This window comes from Loxodonta africana, chromosome 6, assembly GCF_030014295.1.
Source record: "Loxodonta africana isolate mLoxAfr1 chromosome 6, mLoxAfr1.hap2, whole genome shotgun sequence".
NCBI classification, from domain to species: domain Eukaryota; kingdom Metazoa; phylum Chordata; class Mammalia; order Proboscidea; family Elephantidae; genus Loxodonta; species Loxodonta africana.
In genome coordinates, this window is record NC_087347.1 from 41,513,105 (window position 1) to 41,541,070 (window position 27,966).

General features: G+C 41.5%; 1 protein-coding gene across 4 annotated transcripts in view; it reads right to left on the reverse strand.

The window, feature by feature from the left end:
* The window catches only part of PARD3B (par-3 family cell polarity regulator beta), a 1,162,629-nt gene extending 1,137,565 nt beyond the window's left edge, over positions 1 to 25,064 (reverse strand). For all 4 annotated transcript variants that reach the window (XM_003406115.3, XM_003406117.3, XM_003406114.3 and 1 more), the window contains exon 1: positions 24,945 to 25,064. In XM_003406115.3, coding sequence (XP_003406163.2) covers positions 24,945 to 25,064 — 120 coding nt within the window. The remainder of the gene's footprint in view (positions 1 to 24,944) is intronic.
* Positions 25,065 to 27,966: the final 2,902 nt, after the last annotated feature.

Sequence of the window (27,966 nt, forward strand, 5' to 3'; positions counted from 1 at the left end):
TATTAACCACTGTGTCACCAGGGCTCCATCATGGGCACAGACTTTATTAATTCATGTTATCGTATGTCAGAGTTCATAATGACTTGATTTGAACTAAAGTTTATTCTGCAGCTACTCATTTACATATATATTATTGTTTTCTGTAAGCACAGCACTATATATTAAGGCATTACATGGAATAAAACAAACAAGTACACATACACACAGAGAAAAAAAAAAGAATAAGGCATCTTTTCCTTCAAGGAGATTACAATCTAATTAGAGATGAGATACACATATCCAAAAGAAAATTATTTCTAAGTAAATTAAAGATGCAAACAAAATTCCAAGAACTTAACCCTACTTAAGAGGTAAAAAAATTTTGAGAGGCTTAGAGCTCAGAAATTGTTTGTATGGAAAGTATATACTGTTAATTATAAATGAGTAATCTATTTATCATAATTCATCATAATAGGCCCCTAAAAGACTACTCCTTGGCAATATTTAGAAGTCAGTACATAGAAATACGTACTTGAAAGTAATAAATCAGACACTAAAAAGCATTTTTATGGCTGGGGAGGAGTCTTGGAGATAAGCTACTCCACGCCTGAGGTCTTAAGACTTCAAGGGCCTTGCCCAAGGTTTCAGAGCTCGTTCATATTCATAGAAGAGCTCAGGCTATAACCCCAGCCCTAGATAAAAAAAAAAAAAAAATTTTTTTTTTTTTTTTGCAAGTCCCAAAACCCCACATGGATCTATTTGACTTCTTTGCCAGTCAGTCTAAGTTAGTAGATTCTCTTCTCTAAATATTGCCTGGAGTAGTAGAAATAAAGTATATATAAATCAGGGTTAACACCAGCAGGATTTACACATCTCAGTTATAACAGCTATCTGTTCGATTTTTGGTTTCTCTCACTTCCAGTTCAACTTGTATACTGCTCCATGGTCAATCTACTTAAAGAGCTGTTTTTAACATGTCATGATCACTGACTCCCCTTGCCTTTGGAGTTAAGCTCCTATGCAAGCAATTAAGACCCTTCATAGTGTGTCCCCAAACCACTATGTTCTCAACTACTTGTCCCAGAAAGCAAGTCCCCTACTCCAGTTAGATGGATCTGATTATAATCAGAAGGGCACGGAAATGGTCAAGCTTCATTCTACCTACGGTTTATTGAAAGAGAAGGAGGCCCAAGGCAACATGTCTGTCTTTCCAACATCAAACCTAAAGGTGAGGTATGATCCAGCCCCACTTGGGAGGCACTTAAAGCTCTCTCCTTCAGGAACACAGCCAAATTTTTTATACATCCCACCTATGCCAAATCTTGGGAGTGATGAATTCCTTAAGTTTATCAGATACTCTTTGGAGTAAAAACTTGTCACTCAGAGTACAAAAATCTTCCCCTTATCTAGGTCATTTGGCATAACCTAAGTCAAAAAGACAATGTTTTACATCCTGCTTTGGTGAGTAGTGTGTGGGGTCTTAAAAGCTTGCGAGTAGCCATCTAAGACAGAACTCTTGGTCTTTTCCCACCCAAAGCAAAAGAGAGTTGAAGAAAACCAAGAACTCAAGGAAGCACTTAGTCCAAAGGACTAGTGAGCCATAGGAACCACAGCCTTCACTACCCTGAGACCAGAAGAACTAGATGGTGCCAAGCTACCACTACTAGCCACTCTGACCAGGATCACAATAAAAGGTCCCAGTTAGAGTGGGAAAAAAATGTAGAACAAAACAAATTCATAAAAAAGGCAAGACTTACTAGTCCAATAGAGATTGGAGGAATGCCCAAAACTATGGCCCTCAGACATCCTTCTAATTTGGAAGTGAAGCCACTCCCAGAGATCACCTTTCACCCAAATAATAGACAGGTCTATAAAACAATTACACCCGTGAGAAAAGAGCTCCTTAGAACCGTCATCTATATGAGGCTAAAAGGGCAACATCTTCCCAAGAGCAAAGATGATAAGTCAGGAAGGGACAGGAAACCAGATGAACGGAACCCGGGAATTCAGGGCGGTAATGAGGAGTGTGCTGACATATGGTGGGGACTGCAACCAATGTCACAGAGCCATTTGTATATAAATTATTGAATGGGAAAATAATTTGCTTTATATATCTTCACATGAAACACAATAAAATTTTCAAAAAAAAAAAGTTTCCCCTCACACTGGAATATGAGTTCATCTCCCTCACTGTACATATTTTGGGACTCTACTGAATTCATCTACAAAAATCTCATCCACTTTCAGACTTTTCCTTCCCAGAATAGAAGCCCCAATAATTTTACTCCATCAGCACTGAACATCAGAGAAGCCCCCAGCCCAATGGTCATCAGAACCACTACTAAGGCTTTTCCAGCCCCATGATAAACATTATTACACACTTCAAAAATCTGAACTCAATATTCCAGGACCAAACATGAAACAGCATGACAAACATGCAATGAGACATTTTATTTTGGCACCATCTCGATGATGCCTAACATTTGTAATCTTTGAGGCTGCAGCAGCAAGAGGCCCAATGTACTCAGAGGCTTTCCCACATTAAGCATCATCTCCCCACTTTTCGCCCATATTTTCATACAGTGTTCTCGATGTCTCCTCAATTGGTTTTCACCATCACTGCATACAACAATTTAAAGCATTGTTCAAAACTGTACCCCTCACGAAGTTAAAGCCAAAGGGGAAAAAAAAAGCTAGAATTTCTTCTCAAATAATTTTTAGTTACAAATACATACACTAAACATTTTCTCTTGCTACGTGTCTATCTACCTAAACAAAATGGTCATAACCCAGAAGGTCAGACAGTACCACACAAGACCAGCCTGCTTTGCTCCTATGCAGTCACGAATCTCAACACTGTGTCAATATAAGAATGTTCAATTTGTACAATGATACACAGTCCATATTCCCCCCAAAATAGTCACACTGATTCTATTGTCTATTTGATGATTACTGGTATATATTGTACATCTTGTCTTATAATTTCAACATATATAGACATTTATCCACAATATTATTTAAACACTTATACTATACAAATCCACTCTCCATGAATCAGAGTTTAAAGAAAGGCATTATAATTTTTAAACAGTATCTGAATCAAAGCAAAACCATGTCATACTGTAAGCACGAACGATCACAACCTTTGTTTTCTTAAAAAATGAAAGATATGAGCCGTTCGCATGGAGACAATTAGTGATACTTAGAGCAACTCTTTTCAAGAGTGCTAAATATGTAAAATGTGCAGTGGCTGTTCTTTCCTTCGCTCTAAGGTACTTACGTGAAATGTCACTTTGCATTTTGAGAACAATGAAAGCAAACACAGGCTTGTCCCCACCCCTCCAGCAAAGGCTCCAGTCACCACCATTACTCCCAATGTTCAGTACGTGGCTGATAAAATAAATAAATAAAGTACTCTTGTCTCATTTAAATGTTGGTATTTTTGGTATGTCATTTTAAATTTGAGGAGGCAGCTCTTCCCCAGTCGTCTTTTGAGTGCCTTCCAACCTGGGGGGCTCATCTTCCAGCACTATATCAGACAATGTTCTGCTGCTATTCATAAGGTTTTCACTGGCTAATGCTTTTCAGAAGTACACTGCCGGGTCCTTCTTCCTAGTCTGTCTTAGTCGGGAAGCTCAGCTGAAACCTATCCTCCATGGGTGACCCTGCTGGTATCTGAATACCAGTGTCATAGCTTCCAGCATCACAGCAACACACAAGCCCCCACAGTATGACAAACTGACAGACATGTAAGAAGAGAAGAGCTGCCTCCTCAAAGCAGAGTCGACCTTAATGACGTGGATGGAGTAAAGCTTTCGGGACCTTCATTTGCTGATGTGGCATGACTCAAAATGAGAAGAAACAGCTGCAAACATCCATTAATAATCAGAACCTGGAATGTACGAAGTATGAATCTAGGAAAATTGGAAATCCTCAAAAATGAAATGGAACACATAAACATCGATATCCTAGGCATTAGTGAGTTGAAATGGACTGGTATTTGCCATTTTAAATCAGACAATCATATAGTCTACTATGCTGGGAATGACAGCTCGAAGAGGAATGGTGTTGCATTCATCATCAAAAGGAACGTTTCAAGATCTATCCTGAAGTACAATGCTGTCAGTGACAGGATAATATCCATACACCTACAAGGAACACCAGTTAATACAACTATTATTCAAATTTACGCACCAACCACTAGGGCCAAAGATGAAGAAACAGAAGATTTTTATCAGCTGCTGCAGTCTGAAATTGATCGAACACGCAATCAAGATGTATTGATAATTACTGGCGATTGGAATGCAAAAGTTGGAAACAAAGAAGAAGGATCGGTAGTTGGAAAACATGGCCTTGGTGACAGAAACAATTCCGGGAATCGAGTGATAGAATTTTGCAAGACCAACGGCTTCTTCACTGCAAATACCTTCTTTCATCAACATCAACAGCGACTATACACATGGACCTCACCAGATGGAACATACAGAAATCAAACTGATTACATCTGTGGAAAGAGACGATGGAAAAGCTCAATATCATCAGTCAGAACAAGGCCAGGGGCCGACTGTGGAACAGACCATCAATTGCTCATATGCAAGTTCAAGCCGAAACTGAAGAAAATCAGAGCAAGTCCACAAGAACCAAAATATGACCTTGAGTATATCCTACCTGAATTTAAAGACCCTCTCAAGAACAGATTTGACGCATTGAACACTAGTGACTGCAGGCCAGACGAATTGTGGAATGACATCAAGGACATCATCCATGAAGAAAGCAAGAGGTCACTGAAAAGACAGCAAAGAAAGAAAAGACCAAGATGGATGTCAGAGGGGACTCTGAAACTTGCTCTTGAGCATCAAGGAGCTAAAGCAAAAGGAAGAGTTGATGAAGTAAAAGAACTGAACAGAAGATTTCAAAGGGCCTCTCGAGAAGACAAAATAAAGTATTATAATGACATGTGCAAAGAGCTGGAGATGGAAAACCAAAAGGGAAGAACACACTCAGCATTTCTCAAGCTGAAAGAACTGAAGAAAAATTTCAAGCCTCAAGTTGCAATAGTGAAGGATTCCATGGGGAAAATATTAAATGATGCAGGAAGCATCAAAAGAAGATGGAAGGAATACATAGAGTCATTATACCAAAAAGAATTAGTCAATATTCAGCCATTTCAAGAGGAGGCATATGTTCAGGAACTGATGGTACTGAAGGAAGAAGTCCAAGCTGCGCTGAAGGCACTGGTGAAAAACAAGGCTCCAGGAATTGATGGAATATCAATTGAGATGTTTCAACAAACAGATGCAGAGCTGGAGGTGCTCACTCATCTATGCCAAGAAATATGAAAGACAGCTTCCTGACCAACTGATTGGAAGAGATCCATACTTATGCCTAGTCCCAAGAAAAGTGATCCAAATGAACATGAAAATTATAGAACAATATCATTAATATCACACACAACCAAAATTCTGCTGAAGATCATTCAAAAACGGCTGTAGCAGTATATCGACAGGGAACTGCCAGAAATTCAGGCCGGTTTCAGAAGAGGACGTGGAACCAGTGATATCATTGCTGATGTCAGATAGATCCTGGCTGAAAGCAGAGAATACCAGAAGGATCTTTACCTGTGTTTTATTGACTATGCGAAGGCATCTGACTGTGTGGATCATAACAAACTATGGATAACACTGTGAAGAAAGGGAATTCCAGAACACTTAACTGTGCTCATGAGGAACCTTTACATAGATCAAGAGGCAGTTGTTCGGACAGATCAAGGGGATACTGATTGGTTTAAAGTCAGGAAAGGTGTGCGGCAGGGTTGTGTTCTTTCACCATACCTATTTAACCTGTATGCTGAACAAATAATACGAGAAGCTGGACTATATGAAGAAGAAGGGGGCATCAATACTGGGGGAAGACTCATTAACAACCTGCATTATGCAGATGGCACAACCTTGCTTTCTGAAAGTGAAGAGGACTTGAAGTACTTACTAATGAAGATCAAAGACCACAGCCTTCAGTATGGATTACACCTCAACATAAAGAAAATGAAAATCCTCACAACTGGACCAATGAGCAACATCATGATAAATGGAGAAAAGATAGAAATTGTCAAGGATTTCATTTTACTTGGATCCACAAATCAACAGCCACGGAAGCAGCAGTCAAGAAATCAAAAGACACATTGCATTGGGCAAATCTGCTGCAAAGGACCTCTTCAAAGTGTTGAAGAGCAAAGATGTCACCCTGAAGACTAAGGTGCGCCTGACCCAAGCCATGGTATTTTCAATCGCATCATATGCATGTGAAAGCTGGACAATGAATAAGGAAGACCGAAGAAGAGTTGACACCTTTGAATTGCGGTATTGGCGAAGAATATTGAATATACCATGGACTGCCGAAAGAACAAATCTGTCTTAGAAGAAGTACAACCAGAATGCTTCTTAGAAGCAAGAATGGCGAGACTGTGTCTTACTTACTTTGGACATGTCGTCAGTAGGGATCAGTCCCTGGAGAAGGACAACATGCTTGGCAGAGTACAGGGTCAGCGGAAAAGAGGAAGACCCTCAACGAGGCGGATTGACACAGTGGCTGCAACAGTGAGCTCAAGCATAACAACGATTGTAAGGATGGCGCAGGACCGGGCAGTGTTTCATTCTGTTGTGCGTAGATAGGGTCGCTATGAGTTGGAGCCGACTCGACGGCACCTAACAACAACAAAACATTTTAAATAGTGATATATTAGGGTTATAAAATATATAATGTCTCTACAATTTTTTTTAATTTTATTAATCAAATTTCAATGATTTCTTGCAGTCATCTGATCTAATCAAAACTGTTCTGGGGCTTTCTTAGTCTCAGGGAAAAATAAAAAAGTTGCCGTGGAGTCAATTCCAACTGCCCCATAGGGTTTCCAAGCCAGTCATCTTTAAGGAAGCAGACTGCCACATCCTTCTCCCAAGGAACAACTGGGGGGTTTGAACCGCTGACCTTTCAATTAGCAGCCAAGCACTTAACTACTGAACCACTATAGGGCTCCTTTATACTAAGGGCAGTTTGTCTCAAGTGCCAGCTGGTGTTCTAACAACGTATTTCAAACGGTTTAAATAAATTTTAGAATTGCTCTGTTTTAGAACATCTCTTCAAGAGAAATCTGTTAATTTGGAGACAGATATGAACATTCTCCTTATATGATCTTTCTAAAATATTAAACAAGATTAAGAACAGTCCTAAAATATTTCTCTTGCCAGAAAAGTACAATTTATTCCTACCTTGTAGCCAGATTCTAAATTCCAGTCAATGACAAAACCTTCCTTCCCCCAATTTAATTCCATGGCAATTGATTTGTTTATTTAAAAAAAAAAAAAAACTTTGATGTCGACTGTGAAAACATTTTTGAAGTTGTTAGTAGACAGATTTGTAGACCAAGAAAAATAGCCATTTATCTACCTAAGGAAACAGTTCCTGAACGAGCAGTGAACATGTTATATTTCCAATACTACACTTCAGCCAGGAGTTCTCAAAGTGTGGTCTATGAACTCCTGCGGGTTCCAAAACCTATTCCGAACGTCTGCAAGCTTAAACCTTTTTTCCAAGCAATTCTAAGTTTATTTGTCCCTTTCACTTGCTCTTTCACAAGTTTACAGTGTTTTCCAGAGGCTACACGCTACGTGATGACGTCATCATTCAGATGACTAATGGAATGCATGTTTGTGCATTTTTGTGTATTGTAACATTTTCTAAGATAGCAGGTTTAGGGTAGAACTAGATGCATTTTCAGAAATTAACTCTGTTTGCTCTCTGCACTTTTATTTCGCCCTTACTTGCTATCTTTACGGAGCCTTGGTGGCACAGTGGTAAGCACCCTGGCTGCTAACTGAAAGGTCAGAGGTTCAAACCCACCACAGGAAAAAGATCAGGCAGTCTGCTTCCATAAGAGTAATTACAGCCTTGGAAACCCTATGGGACAGTTCTACTCTGTTTTATAAGGCTTCTATGAGTCGGAATTGACTTGATAACAATGGGTTTGGTTTGGTTTTGGAGTTATCCTTGATTATACCTGTTATAACCTCACAACTAATTAATGTTCAATTAGGCAATATTTTGAAATACTAAAGTTTTCCCATAGAAATGTTGTCATGGTGCTGGTTAGGTTCAATCAAGTAGATTTCAACTGATAGAGACCCCATGTGACAGAGCAGAATCGCCCCATAGGGTTTCCTAGGCTGTAATCTTTATGTGACAAATATCACCAGGTCTTTTACTCACAAAGTTGTTGGATGAGTTTGAGCTACCAACCTTTTGGCTAGAAACCGAGTGCTTAACCATTGTGCCACTTGGGTTCCTTTATAGAAACACAAGTAAACTTTGCTGCCTGTTTTTGAGATAGCATATCTTTTCTCAATTTTATCAAAACTATAATTTGGAATTTAATACTTCATTCTACAAAATAAAAGTTATAACTTTTTTTACATTTAATGATGGATCGGTGGCTTAAAAAGAAGACTAGAAAACCTGTTTTCTCAACCCAAGCTGTATTATCTATATCTAAAGAAACAGAACTGACAATGTCATAAGAGGTCTCCAATGCATGGAAAGGATGAATCTTCTCTAAAACAAGGGGTAAAACTGTAACTAAAAATATCATCAAGTTATCTTTACCTTGACTTTATAAAAAAAACAACTTATAGATACTAGTAATTTGTCTTATGTCTTATGCAATAGAATACTTTCAAATAGTTAAACTGTGTATCATCTTGAAACCATTCAGGAAGTTTAAAGGAAACGGAATTGAATATTTTTAAATGCGGACATGATGAGCACTTAAAAGTCAAACACTGTTAGCTTTTGAAACTAGAAAACTGATAAAGCCAGTGAAGCACCTTACGGGGTAAGCTACTGTGTTACATTGCCTGGAGAAGCACACACAATAACTGAGACACTGATAAACCCTTGTAGAGTTGACTTTCCTGAATGCCTGCTGGGTGATAAGTCAGTAAAAAAAAGCATAGCAGTGCCACTTTCCACATCTTCAAATTAAAGATTTAGCTGTAAACGTGAAGACTGAGTTAATAGTCCCATCTACAGGGCTGTACTTTTGCCGAACAAACGGATGAATCTACAGATGTGGCTTAACTTGCTGTTTCTTTTGCATGTGATGACAAATTGGCGCTGCTACTATTGAAAAAAAATCTCTTTTTAATGTAAATGCCTGACGACAACCAAATCAAAACCCACTGCTCTCAAGTCAATTCCAACTCATGGCAACCCCGTGTTACAGGGTAGAACTGCTTCATAGTGTTTTCTTGGCTATAATCTCGATGCAAGCAGCTCGCCAGGCCTTTAACAAAAATACTGGTAATAAAATAGTCAACATATTCAATTACCTTTTGAAATTTCATGGTTTATCCTGAACAACCATCAACATGCACTGCTGGTGCGAAAGCAACGGTGGGTAAAACTGCTGGTACTTGATCCTTAATCAAGGCACTGGTACTAGATTGTACCGTAATCTTTGTATTCTTCACTGCCATTCATTTGTAGTTAAAAAAGAAGAAGTATTACTTTCACTTAAGAATGTCCTTGGTAAAGAAGTAAAAATGGTTTTATTAACTCTCGACCCTTGATTTCACATCTTTTTGAGATTATGTGTGAAGAAATGGAAAGTACGCATAAAGCACTTCTGCTGCACTCTGAAGTACAGCGGGCATCTTGAGGAAAAGCACTTGTGTGATGGATGGTTTGAGGTCTAAGCTGAACTAGCTGCTTTTCGCATGGAGCGCCATTTTCACTTGCAACGATGACTAACAGACAAACTACAGTGAGTTATACTTGGGCTTTTGGCAGATATTTCTTTAAAATGAATGGTGTAAGCCTGAGCATTTCAAGGAGAAAAAACGTAGCATCTGTTGCCAATGTTAAAATAAAACAAAAACTAAAACTTTGGGAAACTTGTATCCACTACTGTGAGCTTTATAGCTTCCCAATATTTAGATCTTTCTGATGAAATTGATGATGATATTAATGTATGTGTGTTTTTCTATACTGTATAAAAAACTGCACCAACATTTGAAAGACTGACATAACTCAGTGAATCAAAGTTTTACAAATGACCAACGGACAATGTCTCAAAAGCATGCGTGGGTAGAAGATCTAGTCAAAGTGCAACGCAGACCAATGCACTGTAATATAACAGAGTATAGACATTTCACTGATGTGGTTTCAAATTCCATACTGCAACCAACCTTTAGAAAACCATCACTTATTAAATTTTTATGTAATATAAAAAAAAAAGTTGCCAACTCATGGCAATGTCACGTGTCAGAGTACAGCTGTGCGCCACGAGGTTTTCAATGACTGATTTTTCAGAAGCAGGTCACCTGGCCTTTCTTCTGAAGCACTTCCGTGAAGACTCTAAGCTCCAACTTTTCAGTTAGCAGCCAACTATGTTTAGCATTTGCCAGAAGGCATATCCACAATTATCTGAAAAAGCTATTAAAATGACCCTCCCTTTTCCAACTACATACTTGTGTGAGGCGAGCTTTTCTTCATATATTTCAGCCAAAACATACTGCAACAGATTGAATGAATAATCAGATTTTATAATCCAGCTATCTGGTACCCAAGCATCAAGGAGGTGTGCAGAAATGTTCAACAACAGTGCCACCCTTCTAATTTTCTTTTTGGAAAATAGTTATTTTTCATAACAATAAGTTATATTAACATGTAATGAGCTGATTGTTATTTTAGATCAAATATATTTTTATTTCACAGTTTTAATTTCTTATATGGTAAAGATAAATAGATATAAGCCACATAAAAAGCTCTTTTGGGTCCTCAACAATGCATGAGTACAAAGGTGTGTTGAGACCAGTAAGTTTGAGAACTACGGTAACGCTTCAATTTCCTCATCTCTGCCACATCACACACACACACACACACCACCTTCTCCCATTTATCTAAATTCTATCCATTTTGCACACCTGGGCATTTCAGCCTACACTGAGCTCCCTCTCCTCTGGATGCCTAGGGAACTCATCTGGCACCTGGTTGTCGCTTTCTCCATCTTCGGTATTATACATGTCTCTCCAACTATTATGCGAAGCACTGAAAAAGGGGCTATACTGTGTATCGTACATGAAAGGTACTCAAAAATATCCCACCTGCCTTCACCATGGCTAATTTAATTGCAGACTGGTAGAAATGCAATTCACACCAGCCCCTGGGCTTTCATCAATACTTAATGAAGGCAGACCACAAAGGAAGTAGGAAGAGATGGAATTGAGGATAGAAGTGAGTTTCAAAAGGGACATGCAGAAAAGCAGATAATAACAAAGGCATAGACAGCAAAATGCTTAAGTGGAAAAGATAGTAGATAAAGGACTTCAGATCATACGACTGTCGTTTCTCAATAAAACAGAAAGCAAGTTATCTGTGGAGCATTTTAAAGCAAAGATTTGAGGTCTAAAGAAAGTAGCATCGCAAGGAAAGCAACAGGGAATCAATGCATTTCCCCCTATACCTCTTATTGTAAAAGCTGAATAACTGTATTAAAATAAAAAGCAATAGAGTGAGGGGTGCCTGGAATTACATTTCCAAGTGACCCTTCCTCACGCACAGATAAAAGGAGAACAATCTGAAATGCAAATCTAACTTCAACAACAAAAAAAAAGAAAAAAAAAATTTTTTACTAGAAATTTCTGAAGCACAGAGAGATTCTTTTTCTTAAGGTTCTGGGAAAATGTCTCTGATCAAACACGCTGTCAAAACTCAAGCCCACTGAATCTCTATAAATGGGCCTATAAATACAGAGACAAGGATTATTTATCCATCTTGTGTTTCCTCAACTCTTCCCTACTAAAGGAAGTAATCCTGAACCTAATATTTAAAGTTACCAATACTGTAACTATGTCATGATGAAAGAAATACAAGATGACAAGTAAAACTCAATTTCTCCAAGATTTTATCAAGCCACACAGACTTCCAGGCCAAGATCACTTTTAGCTCATGTGTTGGCAATTTGCAAGTCTCAATATCCAAATCTTATCTTTATTATACATATAGGTTCACATTATAATCCACAGGGGGGGAAAAAAAACATTAAACACTTATAAAGCACACTTGACTTTAGGAATTTAAATTCAACCTCACATTTTATTTCAGTCCACAACACAATATAATCTTAGAGCTCTGGGAATTTCTGGAGTCACCTGACTTGACTACACATCTCTTGTTCCCTAAACATCAGGTAGTCTCACTGGTTTTATAACCAAGGGTCCCAACCCATTAGTGGGCTGTGAAATCCATTTAGTGTGTCCCAAGTTTTTAAAATAAAACAGAATAGAATAAAAAAACAGAGGGCTTCATTCATAGCAAGGGTAAAGACTATTCAGTGAAACTTACAGTCCTGTGTTTGTGTCTGTGTGCTCTGGGTACTGGGTCATGAAGGAAAACATATTTCTTATTGTGTTTATCAGTTTGAACTGACCCCATGGAGAACTGTGATCTATAAGGTTTTTTGATGGCTGATTTTCTGGACGTAAACTGCCAGATCTTTCTCCTGAGGTGCCTCTGAATAAACTCCAATCTCCAACCTTTTGGTTAGCAGCCAAGTGCGTTAGCTCCCAGTGACTCCATCAGGAGCTACAGCTTTTAGTAAAGTGATGCTGCCAACCACAGTGAACTGGCACGAAGGGAGTTGTCCACCCTCTGTTCTCCTGCTGAGGTCTCCCCATTGGCTGACCCTAACTAGACGACAGAGGGCAAAGAGCCCACGGATGCAGTCTATACTGCTCAGCCTCCTGGTTAGGATTTCCAGCCACTCTGAGTCTTTACCAAAAAACTCTGAAAGCTATCGACATAGTCTGTAAATTAACTTAATCTCATCACTTTTATTTTTGGACACCACATTTTTTCCACATCTGCCCTCAAATCCCAGTCTTGAATCAAAGCTTTAACCCAATCCCAAACAAGAGACACTAAAAGAATGGCATCATTGCCATATTTTTCACAAATAACTCGCCCACACATATACCATGCCAAGTGCACCTAGGAATATAATGCACCAGGGGCTTGTGCAGTTGGCAAAAAAGTGTGGCACGTGTGTTATTTGCATAAAAATACAGTACACACTCATGATTTATGATCTCAGACCATAAAAACACAGTACACACGTGATTTATGATCTCAGACAAGCCCTCAACACTCCTCCTCGGCCCTTTTATCTTCCATCTCTCCTACCCCACCTCCTTGAGGGCACAGACCATGTCTTACTCATCTCTGTGTCCCCAGAACATAGGTGTATTCACTGAAATGTTTGTTGAAGATGTAAACCTAGACTGCTTCCCCGTACCCAATTCCACCCACAGGTTCCTTATCTATACAGTCAATCTCCAAGTCTGATTACTCTGCCATCTCAATTTCAGATTTAATTTCCTCTTCTGCTTCAAAACGCCCAGCCTTCACTCCCACAGCAGGCACCTGAACAGGTGTCTCACCTCCTGTCTCAGCACCCTCTACTTCCATTCTCCACAGTAATCTATCCGAAAAGTCTAATCAGGCACTATTATCACCCTGTCCAGAATCTTTCAATGATGCCTCAAGCTCTTTAGCAAGCTCTAAAAAAGGCTCTTGGCTTGGAGCCTCCCTTCCTCTTACAGCCTCATTCCCTACTGCTCCCTCCCATGATGACCCTTAGGAACCTCTGCAGAATACTGTTGTTGCTAGCTGCTGTCCAGTCAGCCCCAACTCATGGTGACCCAAAGCAAAATGGAATTTTCACCGGGTGATTTTTTTTGGCAGTATATCGCCAGGCCTTTCTTCCTAGTTTGTCTTAGTCTGAAAGCTCTACTGAAAACTCTTCAGCATCACAGCAACATGCAAGCCTCCACTGACAGACAGGTGGTAGCTGAGCTCGAGACGCATTGGCTGGGAGTTGGACCCAGGTCTCCAGCATAGAAGGCAAGAAATCTACCACTGAACCACTACTGCCCCTTCCGCAATACTACTTCCACCCTTAAACAAAGAAACTCACTTGCTTTCCTTCAGTCACAGTCTGCTTCACACTCACATCATTGTACAAGTCACCCTCTTTCACTGCAATGCCCTTCCTCACCCTTACTACCCTGACAGACGTCCATTCTTCCTTCAAAACCCTGTCGGGATAAAATCCACCAACTAAAACCTGCCAGGCTCCCCCCACCTCCACAAGGCAAAGTCAGTCATTCCCTCTGTTCACCACTGGTTCAGCCTTCTGCCACACTGTTTATTTACATTGTTCTCTCTACCCTTTTAGTCTATAAGCCCACTGAGGGCAAGGACTGTGCCTTATTTTACCGCTATATCCCCAGCACGAAGCACAATGCTTGACCCAAAGTGGCTCTCTAAATCTTTTCTAAAGTGACTTCAGATTGTTAGACTGTTATAAAACCCTAGGGAAGCATCCTCCACATGGAGAGCAATGGCAGTATCGCTAAACACACGACATTACTGTTTTACGTGATGCAGATGGGATTAAGAGACTAGAGTTATTTTCCATTATCCTTAAGTTAGGTATGCCACTATCTCTGCACCCGTTCTGACAAACAGCACACCTCTCTGCAGAGAGGGAGGAGCACAGATATTATCTACAAATCCCTTGTCAAAAGTCCCTCTTTACTTAGAGGTCACACTTACTAGGGTTCATGTCACTATAAACAGCAGGAAAACTTCTAAATCTCCCTAAAAAGGTATCAAAAATCTGCGACCGAGGTTTCTAGAGCCCTTAACTTCTGCCCCCAATGAGGCAATAAAGGGGTCTGATCATGTCCCCGGTCAGTGTGGCTCTCGGGTCTTGCTCTTAGTGGCTCAGCGTAGGGCTGTAGACATCTCTTCTGTCTTCTGTCTATATCACCACGCGAGTACCATCAGAGCCCAGAACACCCAGAGAGTTTAATAATTTCACCTTGAGGCAGAGGACTGGAGCAGTACAGGGTGCATTTATGTGGACGGTGCTTGGCACTGCATCTGATAAGAGACTAAAGTGAGAGCGAAACCTTTTTAACCAGCCTGTCCCTTAGCATCCCTGCAATTCCATCTCATTGCAATCCAAACGGTGAGATCTGCCAGTCAAAAGGATGGCTGAGCCCAGTGACAGGATGCAGCCCTAATTTTGGCAGCTCCTAGACATAGACACTGTGCCTTTCAGAAATAATCAAAATCAAGATAACCCAGCACTGTTTTTTAAATCAACATGAAATTAATAAGGATACTAAAGATTAAACACTGTTCAAAAGGTAGCACTGCACAAATCTTTGCAAAGCAAAAACATCATAAAGTCCTTCTCTGAAAATCCAGAACTGCAGAGCACTCAATCTCAAAAATCTGAGAAGTGAGACAAACTGTCAGAATTTCAAGCTGTCATTTGAGATAATCAACATGGCTGATATAATGGACCACTAAAGCACTGTCTACAGCAAACATGGATATGATGAAGATAACTGTCACGGATTGAATTGTGTTCCCCAAAAATATGCGTCAATGTGGCTGGACCATGATTCTCAAATGGTTTGGCAGTTATGCAATGATGTAACCATTCCCCACAATTTGATCTGATGTAATCAGCCAATCAGTTTTAAGAGGATTAGGGTGGGATACAACACCCTTACTCAGGTCACAGCCCTGATCCTATGTAAAGGGAGTTTCCCTGGGGTGTGGCCTGCATCACTTTTGTCTTACACAAGATAAAAGGAGAGAGAAGCAAGTAGAGAAAGAGGGACCTGACTACTACCAAGGAAGACGAGCCTGGAGCAGTGTGTGTCCTTTGGTCCCAGGGTCTCTGTGCTGGACCCAGGGGAAGATTGATGCCAAGACACACGGAGATCTCTAAGGGTCACCGGGCCCACAGACGCTGAAAGGAGACAAAGACCTTCCCCCAGAGCTGACAAAGAGAGAAGAAGCCTTCCATTAGAGTTGGTGCCCTGAATTCGGACTTCTAGCCTTCTAAATTGTGAGAGAATAAATTTCTGTTTGTTAAAGCCACACACTTGTGGTATTTCTGCCATAACAGCACTAGATAACTAAGATAATAATCAGGGGAAAAGCTGGATTTACGTATTTTTTAAAAGTTGTACTACATATGAAGATTCCAAACTTACAAAGTATTGTGTTGAATACAGTCATTCACAATTTTTATAAAAGAAAAAGATGTGAAGTTTTGATATAATTTAACAAGCATTTATTTTATATATACTATGAATCAGGTAGTGTGCTAAAAATACAAATAGGAAAATAAGACTCACTCCCTGTTCTTGAACAGTTCATAGCGCAGAGACAAAATGATTAAAGTATGTGTCAGAACCCAGCTAGATGTTCACTTATATCCAAGTGGACTACTTTTTCCAAAGCCTGCTTTACTGAGATGGCTCTACTCTGACCAGTTGAACGTGGGCAGAGAGATGTTCACCACTTCCATGCCAGGCCCCCCAAGCTCCCGCGGCATCCTCCACACGCTCTGCTCATCTGTCAGCATGATGCAGAGGATCTGCAGAAAACTCTAGGGCCAAAGAGAACAGCAGGCAGATGGTTGTGTGAATCAGAGTCCCGACTCACCACACAGAAAGACTGTGATAAGCCACTATGATTCCAGGGCTGCCCATTAAGCTAGCAGACCCTGACTAATAAACAGTGTAAAACGCGTTTTGCAAAATGAAAGCACACATACAGGGAGCTCTGGGAACACGTGAATAAGGTCCCTGAGCTACACTGAGTGGGAAATGGAAAGAAGAGATTCTTAGCAAAGAGGTAGCTAGAGACACATCTTCAAGGATGGAGAGTGAGGGGGAGGAGGGGATAAGGGGGGCACGCCTAAAAGAACACTACACTACAGGTAGGATTCTAATAGGACCAGAAAAATAGTCAGGAGACTCAAAAGGTAAGCAAAGCTTGAGTTTTCACCTAAAGGCAATGGTGAACAATTTAAATACTCCCAGAAATATCATTGACATAATCAATTTGCAGTTTAAGGGTCAATGGAGAATGGTTTGGATGAGATGGGTTCTAAAAAGGGCAAGGAGACCAGTTAAGGGTCTGGTGCAATTTCCCACAGGAGAAATGTGAAGAAGAAAAGACTATGGCATGGCTTTGGTGTGGAGAGAAGGTGGCAGATCCAAGAGATATTACTTGGAAGGATCAAAGGTACTTTCTGACCAACCAGACGCATGAAGTACGAGGGGTGAGAGGTCATCAAGGAGGGGAGGAGTTCCAGGTTTCTGGTTTAAACAACCAGGTGAATGACGGTGCCACATATGGAGAAACAAACTACAGGAGAAGGGGCACAAGCAGATTTGCAAAGGAAAGACTGGGCTTGAACTATTTGCGGGGCATCCTGTTGGTGAAGTCCACAGGCAGATGGACAGTGGGGTCCAGGGTAAGTTCAGAGCTAGACATATATATCTGATGTGGGGGTAGCTGAAGACACTGAGTGGATGAGATCTCAACAAGAGTTGGGCCAGAATCCTGATGCACCAGCACACAAGGAGCTAGTATAGGGACACCTGCAAAGACTAAGGAGAGAGAGGCAAATTTTACAATCTCAGGGGGAGGGGAGAATGCATGATAATGAATGAGCTCACCAACAGAATGAGTAAATAAGAGACAAAAGGAAGCTCAAGGATCAAGTCCAGGGGAACTCCAACATTAAGAGGTGGGAAAAGAAAGAAGGGACCAACCAGAGATTAGTAAGAAAAATATCAGGAGATTGTGATATCCAGGAAACCATGTGTTAAAAATCTTTGCTGTTAGGTGCTCTCCAGTTGGTTCCAACTCACACTGACCTTATGCATAAAAGAACAAAACACTGTCCGGTCCTGAGCCATCATAAACTAAAAATGTTCAGTATTTCTAATAGTCTAGAAGCATTTAAATCTCACTGAAAAAGGTCTATTTTATTTTCTTCACTGCTCCTTGTTGGCCCACTGTCTGCCCAGTACTAAAAAAAAGGGGACGTACCTTCTCAGGCTGTTGCAGCAAAGGTGCAAACTGATGCAAACCTTTACCTGCTCCACAACCCTGCTAGTCCAGTCCAATCTGTGTCTGAAGAGTTCGCTTTGGAAGTGATTCCTGTCTTGGGCTAACAGAAGGTTTGGGGACCGTGACCTCCCGGCTCCTTGTAGTCTCAGTCAGTCCATTAAGTCTGATCATTTTATGAGAATTTGAGGTCTGCATCTCTCCTGCTCCCTCAGGGGTTCTCTGTTGTGTTCCCTGTCAGGGCAGTCATCAGGGTGTAGACGGGCACCATCTACTTCTTCTGGTCTCAGGATGATGTAGTCTCTAGTTTAAGTGGTCCTTTCTGTCTCTTAGGCTCATAATTACCTTGTGTCTTTGGTGTTTTTCATTCTCCTTTGCTCCAGGTGGGTTGAGACCCACTGGTGCATCTTAGATGGCCGCTTACTAGCATTTAAGACCCCAGAAGCCACTCTCCAAAGTGGGATGCAGAATGTTTTCTTAATAGATTTTATTATGCCAATTGATTTAGATGTCCCCTGAAACCATGGTCCCCAAACCCCCGCCCCTGCTACACTGGCCTTCAAAGCATTCAGTTTACTTAGGAGCTTTTTAACACTTTTAAAGAGGTCTTTTGCAGCAGACTTGCCCAATGCAATATGCCCTTTGATTTCTTGACAGCTGCTTCTATGGACGTTGATTGTGGATTCAAGTAAAATGAAATCCTTGACAACTTCAATCTTTCTCCATTTATTATGATGTTTCTTATTGGTCCAGTTATGAGGATTTTTATTTTCTTTATGTTGAGGTGTAATCTGTGACAAAGGCAGTAGTCTTTGATCTTCATTAGTAAGTGCTTCAAGTCCTCTTTACTTTCAGCAAGCAAGGTTGTGTCATCTGCATATATATCGCAGATTGTTAAGTCTTCCACAAATCCTGATGCCACGTTCTTCTTCATATAATTCAGCTTCTTCCATTATTTGCTCAGCATACAGACTGAATAAATATGGTGATAGGATACAACCCTGACATACACCTTTCTTGATTTTAAACCATGCAGTATATCCTTGTTCTGTTCCAAAGACTGCCTCTTGGTCTATGTACACGTTTCGCATAAGCACAATTAAGTGTCTTGGAATTCCCATTCTTTGCAATGTTATCCATAATTTGTTATGATGCACACAGTCAAATGTCTTTGCACAGTCAATAAAACACAGGTAAACATCTTTCCAGTATTTTCTGCTTTCAGTCAAAGGATAGAGTAGAACTGCCCCGTAGGGTTTCCAAGGCTGTAAAATTTATGGAAGCAGACTGCTACATCTTTCTACTGAGGAGTGGCTGGTGAGTTCAAACCACTGACCTTTTGTTTAGCAGCCAAGCACTTCAGCCAGTGTGCCACCAGGGCTTCTGGCTCAAGATCTGAGGTTTCTGAAAGCAGCTGATAGAAAATCATCAGAGATCCTTTAGACATGTGCTGTCAAGTAAGGTAACCACTAGCCACACGTAGCTAAATTTAAATTAAAATAAAAAATTCAGTTTCTCAATTGCATTAACTACATTTCAAATGTTCAACAGCCATGTTATATTAAAGGAAGTCACAGGTACAGCCAAGATTCAAAGGAAGAGACTAAATAGCCAAGATTCAAAGGAAGAGACTCAATACCAGTAGGTGTACTTCTTTGGGAGGGCCACCAACGTAACAGATCTCAACCCCATCAGGTGACAGGAATGTAAAGATTAATGTCACTGTCTCTTGTTTCTGCTTTTGATGAGTTTCAATTCCTGAACGCACCTAACAGCCTCCTTACTAAACAAGCCCTTCCCTTATTCACTTCAACCCCATTTACCATTAAAAAAAAAACAAAAAAACCATTGTCGTCAAATCCATTCCAACTCACTGTGACCCTATAGAATAGAGTAGAAGTGCTCCACAGGGTTTCCAAGGAAAGGCTAGTAGATGCAAACTGTGGACCTTTTGGTTAGCAGCCAAGCTCTTAACCACTGCGCCACCATACACACACATGTACGTATACAGCCTACGTGCACTTCAATCAATTATTATTTGAGCATCTGCTATGAGAAGAATTAGGGAAGTAGGGACACAGATAATAATGAAAAGTTGATATGTAGATGTCTAAGCCATCGCAACAGTTTAAAATCAACTAAGTTCAACAATGCGAAAAGATTCAGGGTAGAAGATTAGTGGTTCTCAATCCTGGCTGGGAAGTATAATCACCTGGGGTGCTTTTTAAAATACCAATATCCAGGTCCCACTGCAAACCCTCTTGCTTGCAATGGGTTTCTTTATATGGCCTTTCTGGTCCTCAGCTTCTAATACTCCTAAAATGATTGGTCAGTTGCAATCTTGCAAGTGATTGGTCCATTCACTATCCATATAAGCTGATTGTACGTGATTGGTTGGTTTATAACCCACCCAATAGTTGACCTTTATCAAGACTGGCTAGAAAGCCTACGACCCAGAGTGACCTTTACCTGGATTGGTTAGGGAGCCCACCGTTTAATTAACAAGGAGTATTTTTTATTATTACCTGGATTAGCCTACAAAAACCTTAGGACCTGCCCCCCAGATGGGGTTTCCTAATCTACTAAAGCCAGGAGAGAAAACCATCTTTTGGACAGGGACCCTGCACTATGACCCTCATAAACCTGCCACAGGGACACAGGAACCAGCTGCAATGGCACCAAAAGAAGTAGAGGCAAAGAGCCGACTCAGAAGGTGGCAGCAGAATGTAAAGACTGAACCCCAGCTGAGAGCTGTGAGGAGTGACCAAAGCTGAGCCCAGCCCGCCAGGTGGTATCACTGAACTTCCTGTTTGAAACTTTCCTGATAGGTGAGAATGAACACTGGTTTTCACGAAGAGTAAAACGGTTCACTTTGAGACATAAGCAGGTCTCTTTTTAGAAACTGAGGCCCCCATGCTGGGCCCCCTCACAAACCTTACCCTTTGCATACAGTTATTTCTGTTTATATCCGTCTCTGTTATTAAAGTCATTATTGCAGCTATGTTGTTTCCCTGAGTTCTCTGCGACCATTCTGATGAATTATCAAACCTAATAAATAGTGCTATGGTGGTGCGGGGGGGAAGGTAACCGGTGTCAGAAATGGTGGAGAAGTTGGAGAACAGGGATATATTTGACCTCCACTTCATAGGAATGCAGTGGTTAAACCACTTGGCTGCTAACCCAAAGGTTGGTGGTTCGAACCCACCAGCTACTCTGCAGAATAATATGGCAGTCTACTTTGATAAAGATTACTGCCTTGGAAATGCTACGGAGCAGTTTTACTCTGTCCTATAGGGTCACTATGAGTTGGAAACCACTCCTTGGCAGTGGGTTTTTTGGTCATAGGAACCAGCTTAATGCTGATTCTTATAGTCAGGGCTATCATTACACTCTCAATGAGAACCTTGCAGGAAGGGACTCAGGTATTTGTGTTGTTTAAAATGTTAAACGTTAATATTAGCGGTGGCTAATGTTCAGACAGGGTTGAGAGCCCCTGAAGGATACAACTTAATTATCCATTCACCTGTGATATATAATTTTGATGATAAATTTAATCAATTACTCAATGATCCCCACCTTGACTACTTAGGGAAGACAGAACCTATCCACTATCTACTTAACTAAATTGGTTTTAGAGCCTGGGACACTGATAAAGTACCAGGATCCAAAGATAAAAAAAAGATAAGCGATCCCATAATTCTTACGCCTCAGTCAATTCACCTCCCCAGTGGAGTTCATCAAATGGCAAGGCGGGGGGAGGCGGCAGGAATCTTGAAGTCCCAGATCTCAGAACATAAGCCTTCCACAAAGCTCCTGGGTTTTTTAGCACCTTACCTACTTCTGGCCTTATCTGATGCTGAGTCAGCTGGTTCCCCACATTCCTCAAATACCAGCCTTCCTTGTTTCTTCTCAGCATGTGGCTAGTATTTCTTGGATGCTATCCAAAAAATCCAGAATGGCTTCTTTGGGCTTCATTTACCCTCCAGATTTCAGAAACCTCAACTTCCATCCTCAATCTTAACCCACCTTAAATTTTCAGGTCCCTGGAAGAAACAGACTTACATTCACACTCTGCCAAATTTCTTTCCTTACAGTCCTCTCTACCTGGATGTCCAAGAGATCCTATCTATTATCCACTTGTAATTATAATGAAGAATATTTATTTAACTTTCAGATCCTGCAATATGTGCCTCAGAAATTAGACTTCTTCCTATAACATGTAGATGTGTTACGAAAGATATAATCAAGAGAAACTTGCGGATGTCCCATCTCTCTGCAAGGGACAATTGCTCTTTAGGCTGTTGGTATTAATTACTGTAACAGTTTGTAGATGGAATTGTCTTTTTAAAACAAACTGTATAAAAGTAAAATGAGTAAAATCCCAAAGCATAATAACCAGGCCGTGTAGTTAATGCCCGAGAGCAAGGACACAGAACCACAGTTTCTGAGTCCAAATCCCAATTCCACCACGTACTAGTCATGTAACCTTAGGCAAATTGCTTCTTATCTTTTTCCCCATCTGTGTATTATCCCCTAAAAGTGGAAATAATAACAATAAATCCTCCTTTGTGGAGTCGTTGTGAGGAATAAGTCATTTAATTTATGGAAAGCACCTAGAACAGTGCCTGGCACAGAGTAACCACATTACAAGTTACTTGCTGTTATTGCTGTTGTTAATATTATTTTGAATTCAGGACTTAAAACTTTGCTTTCACGAAAAATAAGCCTTTTAAATCTTTCAGTGATTTAAAGATAGTGAATTTATTATAAAGTGAAGTTATTACAAATTGTTTTTTCAATTGAATTCTGACATTTCTGTTCCTTTCCCATTATTTTTTTAAATTCAATAGATAAAAGCATGGAATTTGTCAAAGTATTTCCTGATATTTCTGTTCCATTAGGAATACCATTTAATATTTAGTTAAGCCTTGTTGTGATTACAATATTATCTAAAATGAAACTATGGGAGACGAATATTTTAGGAGGGAAAAAATAACACTTGCCACTTATTAAATTGAGATTTTAAAAGCCAAAAGAGGGAGGGAGGATTTAGCCAAAAGAGGGAGGGAGGATTTATAAGCTGCAGGTGACCTTTAAATGTCATGTTCAACTAATATATAAATGTAAACACTGAAAAATGTAATGTCTGGTAATAACAGTAAACTGATCAATGCAATTATGTTATAGGTTCTATGATATTATAAATTATGCTTCCAGTCCAGAATATCAATAGCTTTTAACACCTTTTAAAATTAAATTACAATGCATTAAATACCATCTAGTTAATTCCCTGTATCTGATTTACAAGCTTGTAGCTTACTCTTATTTCTTAAACAACTCCATTTCCTAAACTTGTAAATATACAAGATTAGAGGATCTTTTTAAATTTATTTTTTTTATTCTTTATCTCAGTAAGGTAGATTTTGTTGAATAATTTTAATAATTTGTCAGAAGTAGTGTTCTTACTATTAACTTTAGCACACCTTCAGAAGTTAATGAAATGTTTCCAAAGACAATGGGTTACTGGTGTCACTCTCAGTTTTTAACTGAGATATACAAAATATAATCACCACATATTATTGTAACAATGGCACAACATGTTGGGGAAGATTCTCATCTAGCTTTATACTCCCCTTTGATTTTTTTCCTTTCTTTAACTCAATTCCATCAGTAAAAAGTTCAGTTTTCTGGATTACGTTTAATATATAAACGGACGTTTCATTGTACTCCAAGCTCTTGACTGTTCAATGCAACATGTATCTACAGTAAAATTTTTCTGTATAATATTAGTGCAGGCGCAGAAGGTGCAAGTACTTTCTTAAATGGTGGACCCATATACTTGGAAGAAACAGTTTGTTGCTTTTACCTTGGATAACCTAAGATGTAAAAAGAAATTAAAATTACATCTTTCCATCACTAGACTGGCCAACCCACAATGTCTATATTTACCACTGCATGAGAACAAACATTAAGAGAATCATTTGTCCTGTTTGTAAAGGATTTAGAGCTTGCAAGATGTTCCATCTGAGGATTCACAAAATAAAAAGATGCTCCTCCATGCCTTGATTTAAAGGTTCCATCGAGGGAGACACAGAGGCACGATATGTTACCCAAACACGTGATGTGAGTTTAGTGTCCAGCTAGATCTTCTGAACATTCATTGCACACTTCAAAAAAAAAGTCACCTTAGTTTTACTTATTCTTAACTTCAGGGACAGGGCTGGGGACAGTCTTTCTCATTTCAATGGTCACCCAGGACCTGACACAACCCACACACAGCAAGTGGTCATAGGATGGGTGGTGTTGAGTTGAAAACACTCAAAATGTAGACTAGTGTAAGCAAACAGCATCCTCGCACCTGAGTTCCTGTCCAAGTGACCGAGAGAAGACTGTTTATGAGGTTGAAACTCCAAAGGTCCCACCAGTTACAACTTCCGAGTATGTTATTTGCACCAATCAACTTCCTAACTCCAAGGAACCAAAGTGGGGCGGGCTTTGACGGCTCAAAAGTCATAGTTGAGGTGAGCGGCACTAAGATGTCCCCTCCAACAACTTCTAACCAAGTGCATCTGAAACTTCAACGGGCATTCCATTCACCTGGGGATCTTGTTAAAAAGCAGGCTTTGAGGGAATAAGCCTGGATTTGGGCCCCAGATTGTGCATGTCTAATGAGCTTCCCAGGTGATTCCAATGCTGCAGCTTCTAACACCCTTTGCATAGCTGGGCCCTGAGCCACAAATGCCCAAAGGCACCCGGGTCACCTATAAACACACAAAACTGTGGCCACAGGTAGGGACCATAAAGCCACCTGGGTGTTTTGTGTCTCCTGGGCGTCGCCATCCGGTGCTCTGGGTACCTCGCAGGTGCCTTGGCCTCTGGGCGCTCGCAGGTAGCCCGCAGCCGCGCCCCCAGGTCCCGCCGAGCCCGCCGCACCCGCGTGCCCGCGTGCCCCACGGCGCTGCGCTCACCTTCTCCCGGGTCTTCAGGTACCGCTGCAGCGCCTGCTGCGTGAGCTCTCGGACGCGTAGCTGGCCCTCCTTGCAGGGCACCACGATGCCGGTCCTGCCAAAGCACACGGTCACTTTCATCCTGGCCCCCGGGCCTGGCCGAACAGGTGTCTGGCCCCGCGGGTGTAGCCCCCACTCTCGAGGGAAGCCCGGCACAGGCGGACCCGGAGGCCCAGGGCACCTCCCCCCGGCGACCCCTCCAGACCGGGGGCTTGCGACAGCGCCCTTCTCCTCCCGGCAGGCGGCCGCCAGCAGGGGGGCGGGAATAGGGGAGCGGGAGGCAGCGGGAAGGGCTACTTCCCAGGTGGCGGGCAGCTCTGGACGCGGCGGCTCCTCGGCCCGGCTCCTCCTGCTCCTGCTCCGGCCCTGCCGCAGCTGCTGCTCCGCGCCAGCCAAAGCGAAACTGACGGCCTGGCCCTGGCCCTGGCCCTGCTGGAGGCGGCGGGGCCGGCCTCAGGCCCCAAGCTGCAGTGGGCGGCGGCGGCGGCGCGCGGGGCCGGAGTTGGGAGGAAACTTTTGCGCCGTCTCCCAACTCCTCCGCGGCGCGCCGCGCTCTCGGGTCCCCGGCCTCGACCGGCCTGGGCCCGGCTCTTAAAGGGGCCGCTACGCTGCCCGGCCTGCTGCGCTCTCCGCGGCGCCGGCGGGGGCCGTGCGGAGCGTAACTGGAGCTTCGGCCCTTCACTCGGGCTCTCTCCCTCCGCACACATGGAGCTCTGGGGAATTGTAACGGGACCTGAGAGCTACCCCTCGGGGACTGAAACAAGATCTCATAAAGCACACTCGAGGGAATAGCGAGGAGACTGCTGAACGACTCCTACCTACGCTTTTCCAATGAGGGGATTGGAGCAAGATTCAAGGAGAGCCCTGGAGCAGGTGCTTCTCGCCACCCCGCCAAAAGTACCCCAAGGAGCAGCAGCTCACAGGTACTGAGATGCAGGGATGGCCAAAGAGCCTGTTAGGAACTTGTCCGATGCACAGCATCGCACCTGCCCTCTGGAGCCCTGAGGTAGCAGAGCTGGAGGAAACCTTAGGCATAACATGGCAGGGGGACCATTCCTTTTACAGAAGACACTAGTTGTCCGCCAATGGTCACACCCAAACCCAGATACGATCGTGTATGTCGACTTGTACCGTATCCCTCGTATTTTGCACTTTTTTTTTGCTGTTGTTGTTGTTAGGTGCCATCAAGTCGTTCAGACTTACAGCCACCCTAAATACAACAGAAGGAAACACTGCCAGGTCCTGCACCATCCTCATAATCATTGTTATGCTTGAACCCATTATTGCAGCCCCTGTGTCAATCCATCTCGTTGAGGGTCTTCCTCTTTTTCTCTGACCCTCCATTTTACCAAGCATGATGTCCTTCTCCAAGGACTGGTCCCTCATGATAACATGTCCAAAATATGAGGAAGAGGAAGTCTCGCCATCCTCGCTTTTAAGGAGCATTCTGACTTCTTATCCCAAGACGGATTTATTCGTTCTTTTGGTTGTCCATGGTAGTATATTCAGTATTCTTCCCCAGCACTACAACCCATAGGTGTCTATTCTTGTATTTGCCTAGAAAAACAATTTTAAACACCTTTTGGTTCAGGTGTATATCCATCATCAATTGAAATGGGATTTCTGGAATAATTCAACAAGTAGTGTTTATATCGTTCTTAGCTCTAACATAAATGAGCTCCTTTGAGCCTAAAAACAACCCTATAAAGTAGGTATTATTTTTCCCATCTTTTACTGTGAAGAGTGGTGCTCAGGGAGGTCAAGGGGAGAACAGATCGTGGAGTTAGTTATATCAAAAAGAACTCAGGTCTTCAGACTCTAAATCCCTGGCCGACCTTTACAAGCGATTTTCTTAGCTTCATCCAAGGAGATCCTCCAGATTCATCATGTGTTTCTTTACAAAAAGATTTGTTCCTATGTCAAGAGACACTTAAGTTAAACTTGAATTTCCTAGGATGGTGGGATAAATCCACAAGAGATTAAATTAATGGGTTTTGAGAGGTTTCATTAAAAAACCTTTATTCATTCATGCATTCAATAAATATACATTGGTGGCCTTGTATATGTACCCATTGCCTTTGAATTGATCCAACTCAATGACTCTACAGAATAAGGTAGAACTGCCCCATAGGGTTTCCAAGGCTGTAATCTTTATGGAATCAGACTTCTACCTCTCTCCTGCAGAGCAAACCACTGACCTTTTTGTTGGCAGCCAAGTGCTTAACCACTGCTCCAGCAGGTCTCTTTCTTATCTGTGTAGTCCTTATAAAAGGTCAATGACATCACAGGGGGTCATACAGACCAAGTTGGTTTGAAGAAAATGTATATTAGGCAGTATATTTTGGTTACAAATCTAATACAAGGTGATTTAAACCAAAGATGGAATCTATTTCCTCAGAAAATCAGAAAATGCAAAGAGTACTCAGTTGAAGCGGAGTTGAATTCAGGAACTCAAACGATGTCATCAGAGGCCACTGCTCTATGCTCCTCAGTGCTGTCTCCATTCTCAAGCAGGCTGTCCTCAAATGGACAAAGATGGCCTTTCCTAGGCTCCAGGTTTACACTGCCTTAAAGACAGCCATCTCAGCTCTCAAGAAGGTCTTTTTCTGGGGAGGACTTGCATGCCTATGTTCAGATCATATATCCTCCCTGTTGGGAGACGAATGCAACAGTAATTGACCAGACCTGGTTCACCTGCTACCAAATCATATGAGCAGAGAACAGGGGAGGAACAGATCCCCAACAGATGGGACAGCAAAAAACACATATCCACCGCAAAATGTAAGATATTTCTTGTTATGGATTGAATTGTGGTCCTCCCTCCCCAGTATATGTGTTGAATTCCTGGTCCTTGTACCTGTGGATTTGATCCTGTTTGTAAGTAGGATTTTTCTTTTTTTATATTAATGAGATCAAGTAGGGTGGACCCTAAACCTAACCATTTCTAAGTTATAAAAAGACCAGAATAGACAAAGAGACACAC